The 14,467-nt window shown below is 37.0% G+C and overlaps 1 protein-coding gene and 1 long non-coding RNA gene across 4 annotated transcripts; one reads left to right on the top strand and one right to left on the bottom strand.

The window, feature by feature from the left end:
• Window positions 1-4,716, top strand: LOC105040868 (uncharacterized). Its single transcript, XR_831283.4, has 3 exons — window positions 1-209; window positions 2,852-3,229; window positions 3,325-4,716. It is a non-coding gene; the product is annotated as an uncharacterized lncRNA (long non-coding RNA).
• A 2,876-nt stretch (window positions 4,717-7,592) lies between these two features.
• On the bottom strand, window positions 7,593-11,596 carry LOC105040869 (uncharacterized). 3 transcript variants are annotated; one of them, XR_831284.4, is made up of 4 exons: window positions 11,413-11,596; window positions 9,862-10,392; window positions 8,895-8,979; window positions 7,593-7,809 (listed from the first exon to the last, which is right to left on the bottom strand). XR_831284.4 is itself a non-coding variant. In XM_010917608.4 (3 exons), exons 2-3 carry the CDS (start codon window positions 10,216-10,218, stop codon window positions 7,780-7,782), a joined length of 387 nt encoding a protein of 128 aa, XP_010915910.1. In that variant the 5' UTR covers window positions 10,219-10,328; window positions 11,413-11,594; the 3' UTR covers window positions 7,593-7,779. The 3 variants fall into 3 exon arrangements, 2 of the variants coding, with proteins under 2 accessions (XP_010915910.1, XP_010915909.1); XM_010917608.4 differs by lacking the exon at window positions 8,895-8,979 and having other exon boundaries at window positions 9,862-10,328; window positions 11,413-11,594; XM_010917607.4 differs by lacking the exon at window positions 8,895-8,979 and having other exon boundaries at window positions 11,413-11,593.
• Between the last annotated feature and the right edge of the window lie 2,871 nt (window positions 11,597-14,467).

Below are 14,467 nucleotides of genomic sequence, written 5' to 3'. Positions count from 1 at the left end.
TAATCTGGATTTTTTTTTTTTTTAACAAAAGTACCCTCATCTAAAACCCTACCTTTGCCTCTATTCTGGCTGTTGGTCTTCTTCCCTCTTCTCCTTGTGAAACGCTGGCACCATAGAGGCTCCTCCCTCGCCGACAACAAGGACTCCCATGCCACCTCCGACGCCGTCGACGACTTTTTCAACATTCTCCGACTCTCTCTCCAACCAAGGTAAGAAAAAAAATGAAATAATATTATTTTTCAACACCTTGTAGCAGCGTTGCACGGGATGCCGATCTTGACGTGGCCGAGGATTGGGGACCGGAGGGTGAATGCGGAGGTCATGGCAAGGGGTGGGCTTGGGATTTGGGTGAAGGAGTGGAGCTGGGAGGGTGAGGAGAAGCTAGTGAGGGGGGAGGAGATCGGCGAGCGCGTGAAGGATTTTGTATCTCTATATTTTATCTTATCGTTTCCGTGGAGTGGTGGTGGATTGCAATATTGATGGTGATTAATTAATGCTTTGAGTGCCCCCAAGAAACAACACAAGGGAAGGGTCCAACTGGAGGTTATGATCTAGGCATTGTACTGTGGTTGCTTTTGTTTAGTCTCGGTTTTTGGTTTGTAATGTTTTACGTATTTCATACATGATTTTTGTTTGTGGATTATTACATATTCTGGGCTTGCAGATTATAAACTGTGGATTGACATCTTTAGATTTTTGAGCCTGTTTTTCATGGATCATGACATGTTGATCAATGGCTTATGAAATATGTGTAGATGCTATTTTCTAAAGGGATATTTGCTCTCTCCCCTTCTTTCATATTGGTTCAGAATGATAGACTTGTTGGCTAGTGTTTTTTCTCTATTTGAGATGTTTTTGCACATGGTTTGGATGATCATGATTTATATTTGGTTGATCGATAAAGGGAAGAGTTGGAAATAGGATCCCAGTTTTGAGTCCGGATTTGTTAAACATGATGTTTATTGCTCATTGTAGGTCTTATAGTAGAGGAATGAGTGAATAGAAGAGAAAATACAATTGCTTTGAGTTTTTTCTTTTGCTTTTACCAAACAGTTTTATTTCTTTCTATTGTCAAGAAAAAAAAATAGTGACTACCAAACATGTTTTTGTTGTCAGAAATCTGAAAAGAAAAAGGGGAAACAGATTAATTTCTTGTATAGATATGATATCAAGCTAATCTTTCATTTTTATATGGTTTGCTTAATTCTTTAGACTTGTTTGTGATGCATGAAACTTTGTTGTAACAGTATTAGTGGGATGGATGAATTATCGGAAGAGTTGCAAGTACAATTGGCCTCTATCGTTGCAAGGCTCATAAATCTCCATACGGCCCTTGTTTCATTGAATGGTTTGTTGGAAACATATTATACTTATTTATTCATTAAAAGAAGAAATAAGCAAAGAAGGATTAGTGAGAATGATCAACAAGTTATCAGGGAGATTAGTTTGAGAAGGATCATCTTTGATTTTGATTTGGCATGTGTAGAGAATACACGTATGGATCGGAGAAGTTTTCATAAATTGTGTGATATATTGAAAACTGTTGGGATATTATCAAGTACGAAGAATATGTGTGTGGAAGAGGTGGTTGCGATGTTTTTACATATATGTGCTCATCATGCAAAAAATAGGATAATCAAAAGACAATTTTGAGGAGTGGTGAGACTATCAGTAGGCACTTTATTACTGTATTGAACTCTATCCTTCTTTACCATGAGATATTACTCAAGAAACCAGAGCCTGTGCCTGAAAATTCAACCGACTACAGATGGAAGTGGTTTAAGGTATCTTTTAATATTGGTTGAGAGATTTTTATATTATTTTGTAATTTACAAAAGCACTGTATTAATTATATTTTTTATTTTAGAATTGTCTAGATGCTTTAGATGAAATATATATTAGATGCGCTGTCCATGATATTGAGAAGCCTAGGTACAGAACAAGAAAAGATGAAATAGCTATGAATGTTTTAAGAATTTGTACTCAAGATATGTAATTTATCTATATTTTATCTAGGTGGGAAGGATCAGCTACGGATGGTAGAGTGCTAAGCGATGCAATATCAAGATCGAGAGATTTAAAAGTGCCCCAAGATAATAGTTTTACTCATTTTGCAAATAAACATATTAGGATTACATAGATATTGGGTTTGTTTCTCTAACCTAGTTTTATTTATAATAGGTTTCTATTACTTATGTGATACTGGATATACAAATGGAGAAGGATTTTTAACTTTATATGGAGGTCAACGATATCATTTGAATGATTGGAGACAAAATCATCAACCTAGAACACCGCAAGAGTTCTACAATTATAAGCATTCATCTGCTAGAAATGTTATCAGGAGATGCTTTGGATTTCTTAAGATGAGATGGGCCATTCTCAGAAAGGTCATTTTATCCTATAAAAACTCATGCACGAATTGTTTCTGCTTGTGCTCTACTCTATAATCATATTATGAGAGAGATATTTGTTGACCCATTTGAGAATGAGGTGCCGGAGGTCATTCCACTGGAAGACAATGCCATTGAAGGAGATTTTATAGATCATGTTGCGACTTCAGATACTTGGAATCAGTTTAGGGATAATCTAGCATAGAAAATGTGGGATGACTCCATAGCTTGAAGTGTAGTGATATCATTTATGTAATTTGAACTTTGCATGTTAAATGAATTTGTCTTTGTAGACTTATTTAATTTTATAATTTTTGTTGAACTTTAATGTTGTGGACTTATGTAATGTAATTGGAATCTTGTTTTGGTCCTTTAAAATTGTGTAATGTTATGGAATTTCTATTTTCATTGTATAAATATTATTTGCAATACGATCTTAACTTGTTATGATTGTATAGATATGAATATGGATGCCAGTGAAAGTCAGAGAGGGACTTAGAATAGTAATCGGGGAAAGAAGCATCAATGGACAATGGAGCAAGATGCTTTGCTAATTGATTGCATGCTTGACTTGAAAAATGACCCTTTCTGGAGTGCTGGAGAAGGTAACAATTTCAAACCTGGATTCCTATTGCATGCAGTTTGAGAAAATGATGGAAGCAAAATCACGTGGATGCGGTCTCAAGGCTCGGCCGCATATTCATTCAAGGCATAAACTGTTGAAGACATAGTACAATGCTATTTATGATATGTTGTATCAGGCATCCGAATTTGGATGGGATACAACTAGGTGTTGTGTGACCTGAGAGCAAGAAGTATGGGACCAGTGGGTTAAGGTATATAAATAAAATGTTAACTGGTACTTACAGTTTTGATGCTTATTATATAGTTTATTGAATTACTCTTTTTTTTCTTTTTTGTATTATAACAGAGTCATCCAACTACAGCTGGCCTTCATAACAAGCTATTTCCTCATTAGAAGAGTCTTTCGATCATATTTGAAAAAGATCGAGCAACAGGTCAGAGGGCCGAAGATCCTACAAATGTGACAGCTGACATTCTCGCAGATACTATCAAGCTCGATGAGGAGGTCCAGTTTAGAAGTCATGAAGGCTTTGAGAGTGATAGCCCAGCACCCCAACCACCGGTCAACAATACACAACATCAGAGCAACTCTTCAGTCCAAAACCAATCCACCTCTAGAAAGAGGAAAGCTAATACAGAGGAAGCTCTCATAGGCTCTTTAATTGAGTCGGTGAAGAATATTGGCACTTTGTGCGAGGATACGAGTCAAGGCATTCGAGATGTAGCAAATTATTTCAAGAACCTCTCTACTTGCAGTGAGTTCTAGCAAAAGGTTTATGGAGGATTACTTGCTATTGAGGATTTGGGTCTAGATGAGTCACAGATGGTTGAAGTAGGAGAGATCATTGCACACGATCCCTATATTTCGAAGTACTTGTTTTCATTGCCCATGAGTGCGAGGAAAACATATGTGTTGAAGAAGCTTGGTTTAATATGAGTAACATGCCTCAATATTTATTTTAGAGAATGATAGTAGCTTCTTTAGTAGTGATGGTTGTCGTTTCGATGACTTTATATGCAGGAAAGCGGTTCTTTATCTGTTTGTTTAGATACTTTGGACTAGTTAACTTATGGATGGTTACTATATTTATCATCTAATTAGTTGGTTATTTTTATGTTATTTTGAACGTTGATATACTTTTGAGTATTTGGACCTATTCTCATGTCAATTGATAATTTTTGGATTTGAATATGTTTATTTTTGTGATGTGTAGTTGTTCCAACAAACTACAAAGTTTCTTGCTAATATTTGATTTTTGTTTGTTTTTTCTTTATTTGCTATACTTGCCTCATTTCAATTGTGTCATAGTCTATATTGCAGAGTATTCAGTGTTATTGGTTATACATTTTTCAATTTGCTTTTGCTGACTTCAAGTTCAGTGTCTTGCTTTATATGCCACAATGTCATCGTATGCCTGTCCTTGCTCCATTTTCTGTTGCAGGTCATCCAGCCAATGGGAAAGATAGGTTAAACGACATTTTGCTTGGCTATGGCAGGTCTCTATACGTCTCATACTTCAGCAGCTTCTACAGCTTATTTCAAATGGGTTAAATGGGCTCAACTTTTATGTTGCTTTAAGTCTTCATTTGCATGCAACTTCATTGGGAGAAACGAACAAGTATCTGTGAGAAAGAACAAGTATCTGTTATTGTACTTGATAGCATCTTTGCAAGTTCATGAAGTTGTATATGAACAGAGTTCAATTTATTTCTTATTTGATGTGCATTGGTCTTCACATATGTTCTGTATCTCAAGTTATGAATGTTGCAATCTCAACAATTTGTCTCTAGTGATGCATCAAGGTGCTGCTGTTACTTCATATTTGTATTCAACTTGGAAGACTTTGGCACTTATTTTGAACTACCAAATTCTCACATGCCACAGTGCTGGCATCAACAAATACAAGCTAGCGAATCATCAACTGATACTTTGGTGTTAAAGGGCTATTGTCCTTATCTCTTTACATTGATGGTTTGTGAGTTCATAATACTCTTTTCTTTTCAGCTGATACTTTTGTTTGACCTCCCTCCTTCTTGTCTATTATTCGCAGGAGATTTTGGTTTCTTTGATACTCATAGTGTCTAATTACTTATATTCAGTAATACTCTTCTCAGTTTTCTGTAATGCACAGCCACTGGCTCCGTAGTTTATCAAAAAAAAAAAAAAACTACATGTGTAATTTAATAAATGTGAGTAGAAGGGTTTCACAGAACAGGACAAATAGCAACAAAGCCGAATACAGTGAAGAAATTGACGTTGAAACTCAAGATATTATTTAGGGAACCAAAAGGATGGACCTAAGAAAAAATTCAAAATCTACCTTGATAAATACATTTAAGCACATAAATTCTACAAAATCTATCCAGAGATGCGACTGCCAGGGGTGATAGGCTGGGGGTAGTTGGGGGTGGTTGTGGGGCGGGTGGTCGCATGTGGGAAAGAAAATAAAATAAAAATAATAATTATTATATTATATATTATATTATATATATAATAAATATATAATATAATATAATATAATATAATATAATATACAATAATATAATATAATATATAATATATTTTTATTATTTTATCTTAAAAAATTAAAAAAAATTTGAAGGAAATATGATTTTTAATAAATTTGATTTAAAAATATTTTAAAAATTTAATATTATATTATCAATAATTTGATTCTCATATCAAACATGTTAATCAAGATTTTCAGTAATTTTACTACAACATTATCTATGTATACCAAACACGATAATCAATATTACTGACAATCTATCCATATTGCAGGTAATTCAGATTATCAGATAATCTAGATTACTATTGCTTGATAATACACTAAACGCAACTTTAGAGATTAATGTGATTTTTTTTTTTTTTTTTACGTATCCTTGATATGAATATTTCAAAACAAAACTTTGGGGGAAATTAAGTTACCATAACCTTGACATGTAATCCAATAATTAAATAGATAACTGTAATGAAATGCGACATAAGATGCTTCAGTACTTATCTTTTTGAAGGGAACGGTTTGGTACTTAAGTTTACATGAGGGTTGCTGAGATGATTGTGTTTTATTTGGTTGAGAAAGAAGACGATTGTCTAATGATTTTTGACTGGTCATGTTTTGAGCTACAATATCAGCAAGGCTGTCCACTAAAGTTTGGCATTAATAAAGCCCTTGTTGGTAAACCATAAACAACCTCTAATCTTCATTCTTTTCAAATAAAAGATAATCATTTGAATTATCGAAACGAGGAACCATTCATCCAATCTGCAATTATATGCAATATGACGGTAATGGAAGATCAAACTTGGAGTAATGCCTTGTTTTGAGGGTGCAGAGTCTGTTTGTTGGTTTAATGTAAATGATCATTGCAGACATCATCAACTCCTTGGAAGATGGAGATTAGTTGATTAACCACTACTTTATCTGGTCCAAATTCTTAATTTAAAGATAACCTTAATGAATTGGAAAAAAATATTTGGCAAATAGATTGTCGTGGGGGTCCTTCAAACACTAGGATCAGTGATTCCTCGTCCTGATCATAAGGTTGATAAAGCCCTGTGGTATCAAAGGGCTTTTCTATTCCGAAGGCTTTAATCCTTGCATGGGTGGGATTCTCTTTTCCCGTCCCTGTGAGTGGAGACTCAACATGAAAACTGAAGCGCTGAAAGAAGCATACCCGACAAGAAAGATACTGCAATGGATTTCCCAGTGATTAACAACTGCTTCGTCCGTCTTGGAAACAAGTATGCTTATACCAAGTCATGCGTATCTATTTCAGGAGAATAAAGAGATTATAAAAGTCTTTTGCTCTGGAGTTCAATTTGTTGAGAAGCAAAAGCAAAATGGCGTCGATGGAGATGATAGATGGCTCATCTGTTATGTCTATGATGATATGGCAAATGTTTCAAGGTATCACTCAACATGCACGTTTTATAAACGAGGCACACATATAAAACAGATAAGATATTTTTTTTTCCTATGATCCCACTGATTTTTTTTTTCTTTTTCTTCTATTGCAGGTGTACATACTTGATGCAAATACATTTACAGAGAAGCCAGTGTCTAAAATAACCTTAACCCGGAGGGCGCCTTATGGTTTCATGGCATTTTCTCATGACAACAAAATCATCCGAGTAGAAAAATGCTCCAAAGGATCAAAGTAATCTTGTCAGTTAATCATTTCCAAATGTCAGTGTAATAGAATTTTTAAAATTGTTATGATAAAGACGACCTACTTTGTGATGCCATGGCAATAGGCTTCTTAAACTTAAGATACTAGTTAAACAAAAATGAAGGAAATTGATGAGGTCCTCCATAACATAAAACAGGTTGATCAAGCAAGAAGACTTCCTTGCCTAGGCAATTGGGAAAAAAAATTGGTAAGTCCAAGTTATTTGCAAACTGGAATCTGATTAATTTGTCAGCTAGAAGAATTTGGACCGTACTTTAAGACAATGACTAATAAGGATAAAAGCACTAAAGGTTTAGTGCATCCTGACATGGTTTAACAGCAATCATTAGGAACTGACCAGCACCCTTGTGTTAAATTGTTCTGGTTGGATAAAATTCCATGTCCATTGGGTTACTGAATTTCACCCGTTAAGATAAGTAGTAACATAAATAACATCAAAATGATATCTAATTTAGATATTTCCAATTATAAGTCCTGCCAGCAATAAGAAGCTCAAACATGCCATAAGGAACACGTCTCCCAGAAAACGGACTTCAAGGAGTGCAGAAGCCTAATAACATCTCACTCATGGACAAACTACAGGACATCCCAAAATGACAATGCACTATTACTGGCTCTTTTCTTCCGCTTTTTTTGGCTGTAAAAGAGCAAAATATTAGAAATAATTCTTAGACAAAGAACAAAGTGGATGAAAAATCTAAAGTTACTTTAACAATAATAGTTTAAATAACACCAAAAACAAAAACAGAATCAAAATTGCTTGAATAGGTAAATGAAAATTCTGGGTGAAATTTTTACATCTGGCAGACTATAGAATGATACAGCATCTAGACATTCTCAATGAAGAACATATAGCAGAGATATTTTTAAGTGACATGTGGTAATAGTAGGGATTGATTTAATTAGGAAACACAAAATTTGAAGGAGTTAGAGGTTTTCACTTTTTCATTCTGTCTCTCGAGTACAAATGCTGAAATGGATGCACTTGGTCCCCTTTACTGCTCAATACTATTCTGATGGAAACTCAACTAGCCACTTCAATGATGGAAAACCACCAACAGGATTATAGAAGAAATGAGAATTCTGCTTAAATAGAGTGCCAGAAAACATAGATTGACACAAGGTTGTAGAAAGCACAATTCCCCTGGCTTTTCAATATTTTTTCTTGCTAATATCAAAACAACTCTGCTAATTTATTATTGATCAAACTGGAAACAGCTATCACCTTATCAAACATAATATAGACCAACGTGAGAGTACAATCATCCATACAATTCGAAAACATAAGCAGCAGAAATTAACTAAAGATTAATATCAGAATATTGCAGTGTAATACATAAACGGGTTACTTCGAACTTTTTAGACTCCACTAGCCCAACATAAGAGCTGTCGAAACTAAAGTGATGCAATCAATGTGGTTAAACCTTACATTTGTCATAACCTTTTGTTCTCAGCACATGCCAATATTCTCTTTCTTGATCTTATACCATAATCCTTTAGGAATCCCTTTTAAAGATACCTAACTCAATGATTTATACTAAAGCTTTTCTGATACAAAGATATGAAGAGACTGCCCTCCGCTCTCTCAGTAAAGTATCAGGAGATTACGCTAACTGCTCAATCACTAACCATTTTTCTGTTTGATTTAAAAGAAAATCCTGCTCAGTCACTAACCATTTTTCTGTTTGATTTCAAAGAAGATCAAGTTGACAAGCTGCTTACTGAGCATATTATGAAGCCTCCAATCCTGTGAGAGCTCCATTCCTACATTTCCAAATGCTGACACATGACAATCTTAAAGTTGCACCTACAGGTGATCAAATTCCAGATATTTTAGCATTTTCCTTCCATAGGTAGATTTCAACACATCAGACTCTAAGATCAAGAAATATACATTTAAGACAGCGTAACTGGTTTATGCGCCATACCAGGTTAGCTGGTCTCATTCAAAGAGGCTGTGAAATTTGTGAAAATAACAAGTATACTTCTACTGTTGTCAGGTTAATTTTCTATCTTACATCAAAATCCATGGATTAAAGAATCTGAGAAACAATAAAACAAGCCATAGAGAATATGAAATTGAGAATCCCACCTCAAACTAAGATGAAATCATCAACCTGTCAAATTTCTGACAACAAACTACCAAGGAATTACAAAACTAATTAATTGAGGGCCGCTGGCAAATGTTCTCTTAAAAGAAAAACAAATAACTTGGAGAAATTTGACCAATGCATTTGTATTATTTATATATCCATCTTAACAACGCTAATCAAAAAGCGAGGAAGCATTCTAATCTTTAAAGTAGGGACTCTATAAACCCTAGCACATTTTCGTTCATACGAATCATTCTATTAACCATTAAACTTTTTTTTTCATTTTCTCTCTCCAAAAAATTGATAGAAATATAGATGTCTTCTCATGGCAAGCAGACTTTTTTCTTTCAAATATTATTGGAGGTCACGCATAGCCTAATTAGTTGAGGAAAGTTTCTAACACAAAGTCATACATCGCCATTAGCTAACAAGTTTATGCATCACCTTTCGGTTCCTGTTCCACATTACAACATGCTAAATGCATCACTGGAAAAGGTAACAAGTGAAAGGCGGGCAAACAAATAGCACACACAATGTATTCGATGATATGCCTCGATGAGGGAAGGTAGGAAAAAGGTTGTCACGCCTGTATTTACCTTGATGCCTGGGAAGCTCTGGTGGAGCTCCTTTTCGGGGATGATGACGGGCCAGGATTCGCCGGCCTCACGAAACATCTGCTCAGTCTCGAGGAGCTGGCCACGGTCGAGGATGCGCTGGCGGATGGCCTGGGCCGGAGTGGAGGCAGCATCGATGGCCTCCTCGACACCGTTGACGTAGGTGACGACGACCTGCGGGGGGTGGTCGTCGGTGCGGCGGTGCATCTCGACCTGGCATGCTGGGTTTGACTCCTTAGCCTTGCGCGCATTGCACTGCGCCAGCAGCTCCATGCACGCCGTCTTCCGTGGGTCCAGGGGGTTGCACTCGATCCTCACCTTCGACAAAAACTTCAGCATCCTGTTCTTCTCCTCCCTCTCCCAGCTCTCTCTAACAACACAGCGGAGCTGGAAGATTGGAATTTTGGCCTGTCTAGGGTGACAGAAGGACAGGCTGGATGCTGCCTCTCCTAATTTTTTTTTAAGTGGGCATCATATATCATCCGTTGGATTGTATTAACTACTGAAATGATACTGCTCAGGAAGATAAAAATTATATTCCTTAGTGAACAAGAGATGTATGGATCTATGTTATACTGGTAATAAAGCACATGCGAATACATGTAGAGCAGGATTAAAAGAGCTAGAAACAAATAGGTAAGAGATTGATTAAAAGAGCTAGAAACAATTAGGTAAGAGATTTGGATATATGTAGCATCTTTTAGTCAAAACCTTACTAAAAGAATATGAAAATATCTAAGCAAAACAATAATAATGACAAAATCAAATAATTTCATAAATTTCAACGTTTTAAGGTGGGCTCTTTTTTATTGAGACATTGAGAACTTGGGATAAGGGTTTCTAAGGAGTTCGTGTTTGTATTTTCCTTGACAATAGGTTATGACAAAAGTCATTGGATCATTGGTCTAACTTCCATAAAAATGTATGATGAAACCTGAGTTGAGATGTTAGAATCCTATAAAGGACCGGTAAATTAGTTTAGGGCCTGTTTGGAAAGGATAGGATTGACCCAAATCCTATAGGATTTGAAAATCCTATGGATTAAAATCCCATTTTCTTTCCTAGCCACTGTTTGGGGGATTGAATTATGGGATAAAAAATCAATAAAATGTGGCTAATCCTATAAAAAAAAAATAATGAGCTCCGGAGGTCATTATTTTTCTCCTACGATTATCGGGCTCTATCTTCCCACCCCTATCGTGTCGACGCGCAATCTCCTCCCCCTCCCCCGCCCGCCTCCTCCCCCTTTCCAAGTGCGCCCCCCCTCAATCCTCATCCTACTCCAGCTTTTCATCTCCCTCCCCCACGCCCTCCGTCTCCTCGCCGCCTTCGCCGGCCGCCGCGAGGGCCCCCTCGACGCCACTGCCCTCAACCTCCTCGTCGCCGTCCTCTACCGCGAGAGAAAACCCCAATCGGAATCTAAAAAACCCTCCGATGTCCCTCAAGTTCTCTCCGAAAAAGAGAATGAAATGAAAAGAAAAAGATACGAAAATAGAAAAAAAAATGATCAATCTTTGTGAAAAAAGGTCTTACCTTTGAATTTTTTTCGTTCGTTTATCCTTTGTTTTCGTTGATTCTTCCTTTGATTTCCCCCGGTTTTTCTTCTGTTCTTTACGTCTTCGGAAGTCTCAATCGTGTGGGCGGCTTGTAACGGCCGAATGGGAAGCTCAGATGGTTAGGGTTTTGCGTTGGGTGTTTTTTTTTTTTTTTTGGTAAAGTCGTTGGGTGTTTATATGTATGAGTTTAAGCAATACAGATCTATCATCAATCAACGTAAAATCGGCAATAGTGGCCCATTGGTTAAGGTCGTGGTTAGGCCATCTAAATATTTAGATTTCTTTCCTAAAATTAGATTCGAGTAACAACAGATAAATTTTAAATTACTTCTAAATTTAAATAAATTTTAATTATAAATTTTACATTCTTTCTAAATCATATAGAATTCTACTAAACGATTTAAGAATGATAGCAGATCGGATATAGATCATATTAGTTAATATCTATATCTATCCTATAACTAAAATTTTTATAGCCATACTCGTCGGTATCCGCCTTGGATCAGATCAGCTAGATAAGAGAGCTCGAATCAAACCGAGTTGGATCAGATAAAAAATTTATCAAGCGAATCTAATATATATATATATATATATATATATATATATATATATATATATATATATATATGAGAAACCTCTATTTTGATATGTGGCACCATTGCAAGTCGCGAGTTTGACATGTGACTCTATTACAGAGCTCTCTTGAGCGGTTGCCCTCGATCATCCATTCACTCCATGCCTTTTCATGTTGCCCCAATCCTGACATCTCAAGTTCCATCATGAACCTGACAACAGCAACTTCTTCCCTTCTAATCGTCGCCCCTCCGACCCCATTTCGAGTCTACAAGGCTTATGTTATAGTGGAGGATAGTGATAAGGTATTGCCCATCACGTCGAAAAGAGTTTTGATCAAGTGGGGAAAGTAGCTGGAACATCATTTATATATATAAAAATGGATTGAGAAGCCTCCATTTGACACGTGGCTCCACTGTGAGTCATGGGTTTGACACATGGCTCTATTGCAGAGCTCCCTCAAGCACCTACCCTCGATCATCCACTTGCTCTACACTCTTTCATGTCGTCCTAGTCTTGGCATCTCGAGTCCCATCGTGGACCTGACAATGATGACCTCTTCCCTTCCAACCCCTACCCCTCCGATCCCATCTCGAGTTCGCGAGGCTATGTTATGGTGGACGATGGTGATAAAGGAATGCCCATCACATCGAAGAAGGTTTTGATCTAGTGGGGAGGGGAACTGGAACATCGTTTGAGTCAGAATACAAGATTCACGTTTGCATTGTAGATCGTTAGGTCGCCGACTCCGATGAAGTGGGTCTAAGGGGAGTGGAGGAGGGAGACAAGGAGGATGAAGAAGATGGCGGTTGAGGGGGAGAAGGAGGATAGAGAGGAGGCAGCCCATTGGAAGACGGCGAGCTTGGCGGCGGAGGGGAGAGAGGGGCGGCGGAGGAGGTGGAGGATGGTAGAGTCCAGTAGTGGGGATAGGAGAATAGCAGGGCGAGTCTGTTCAAAATGAGTTGAACTCCAAAGCATATCCTACCTCTACGGCCAAAGTAGGCCTCACTTAGGGCTGAGCAAATAACCAAAACTTGAAGAAATCTATCCAATCCGACTTAATAAATATCAATTTTGATCTGTTGAAAGATATAAATCAGGTGGAATCAGGTTAGAATTTGTAAAAAATTAATTATTTATTATTGGATTCGGTCTCCACACTTTTAAACCATATGAAACCGAACCCAACCGATGTAATATTTTACAAACTCACTTTCGTTTTGAGATAGCATCGTTTAGACTTCAATACTTCATTCTAAAAGACACCCCATCACCATTTGGATTCATAAAAATATTAATGTTGAATTATTGATGGAAGCACATCAATTTGAGATAATTCTAAAGTGAAAGCTTTCAGATGTAGTTACTTTCAGATGAGTAAATCTTTCTTTTTTCTATTTTATTTTGTATGAATTCAAAAATAAGTTCAAAATTTATAACTTATAAAATTCAAATATTTTTTGTATTAATTGAAAAAAAAAGTAAATAAGCATAAGTGAACCAACATTAGACTTAAAATCAATATTGGATCTATATTGAAGCCCAAACCAATACAATCCATCCAAACCCACTACAAACCATTCATTTCGATTTTAAATGATTTATACATGATAAACTATCGATAGTAAGTTGAATTTTTTTCAATCCGATTTGATTCGATTGGCTGAAATTTTTCTCTCAATCTGGCTATATCTGACCATGCTCAGCCCTAGCCTCACTTAGGAAGAGGAGGTGAGGCAATGGAAATGAGAGGACCAAGGAGGGGAGAGGGAGCTCGAGTAGAGAACCTTGGCGTATGTAGACATGGCTCCCAACGACTCATAACCCTCCCAAAGAATTTTAGGGTTTGGATCGGAGATGCTAGGGGTATTCTTTTCTCGAGATGGAGGAAAAGAGATTGAGTTCATGATCGAGGTAGGGGCCATGGTGGTGATGATGATGAAATTGGGCATCGCCTTTATGCCGAAGCTGCTGGTGACGCTGGTCCCTGCTGCCCAGAGGTTGGCCTGGCTGCCCATCTCAAACTTCCATCAAAGGGAAAAATATCCTTTTCCCATCCACAGGTACCCTAACGTGATCCTCCATCTTCTCACGCCCACACCCGATCGATCGGTAAAGTCTAACACCTGCCTCCTTCTTGCTTAAGGAAAGATGTTTGGTCGTCGGCTTGCTGGATTCCTCTAGCTCTTGCTGCCCTCCCAGACCAGCACTGTTGAACATCAAAGATTGAGATGATTAATTTGCATCAGCACAAGTGAATGCACATCTCTAGCTCCTCATGAGTTCCACTTTCTCCCTCTCAATTGATTTTTTTAATGATTTCTCTATCGGATTCGATAGGATCGATCAAAGAATGGCCACATGATTTCATTAGATATCGAAGATTTTTAGTAATTATGTATTGGGTGGATGTCTGGCCAGGATACCACCTCCAAAGATCTTTTCGGTACTGCACGATA

Source organism: Elaeis guineensis, chromosome 3 (assembly GCF_000442705.2).
Source record: "Elaeis guineensis isolate ETL-2024a chromosome 3, EG11, whole genome shotgun sequence".
Lineage (NCBI taxonomy): Eukaryota > Viridiplantae > Streptophyta > Magnoliopsida > Arecales > Arecaceae > Elaeis > Elaeis guineensis.
This window is presented reverse-complemented; position numbering and strand designations above follow the sequence as displayed.

Bases quoted from the DNA above. Each gene is read 5' to 3' on its own strand.
- LOC105040869 (XM_010917608.4), bottom strand. From the start codon at position 10,218: ATGCTGAAGTTTTTGTCGAAGGTGAGGATCGAGTGCAACCCCCTGGAC. The intron at 7,810-9,861 runs GTAAATACAGGC...GCTCTTTTACAG, and splicing joins AGAGCTTCCCAGGCATCAAG to CCAAAAAAAGCGGAAGAAAA.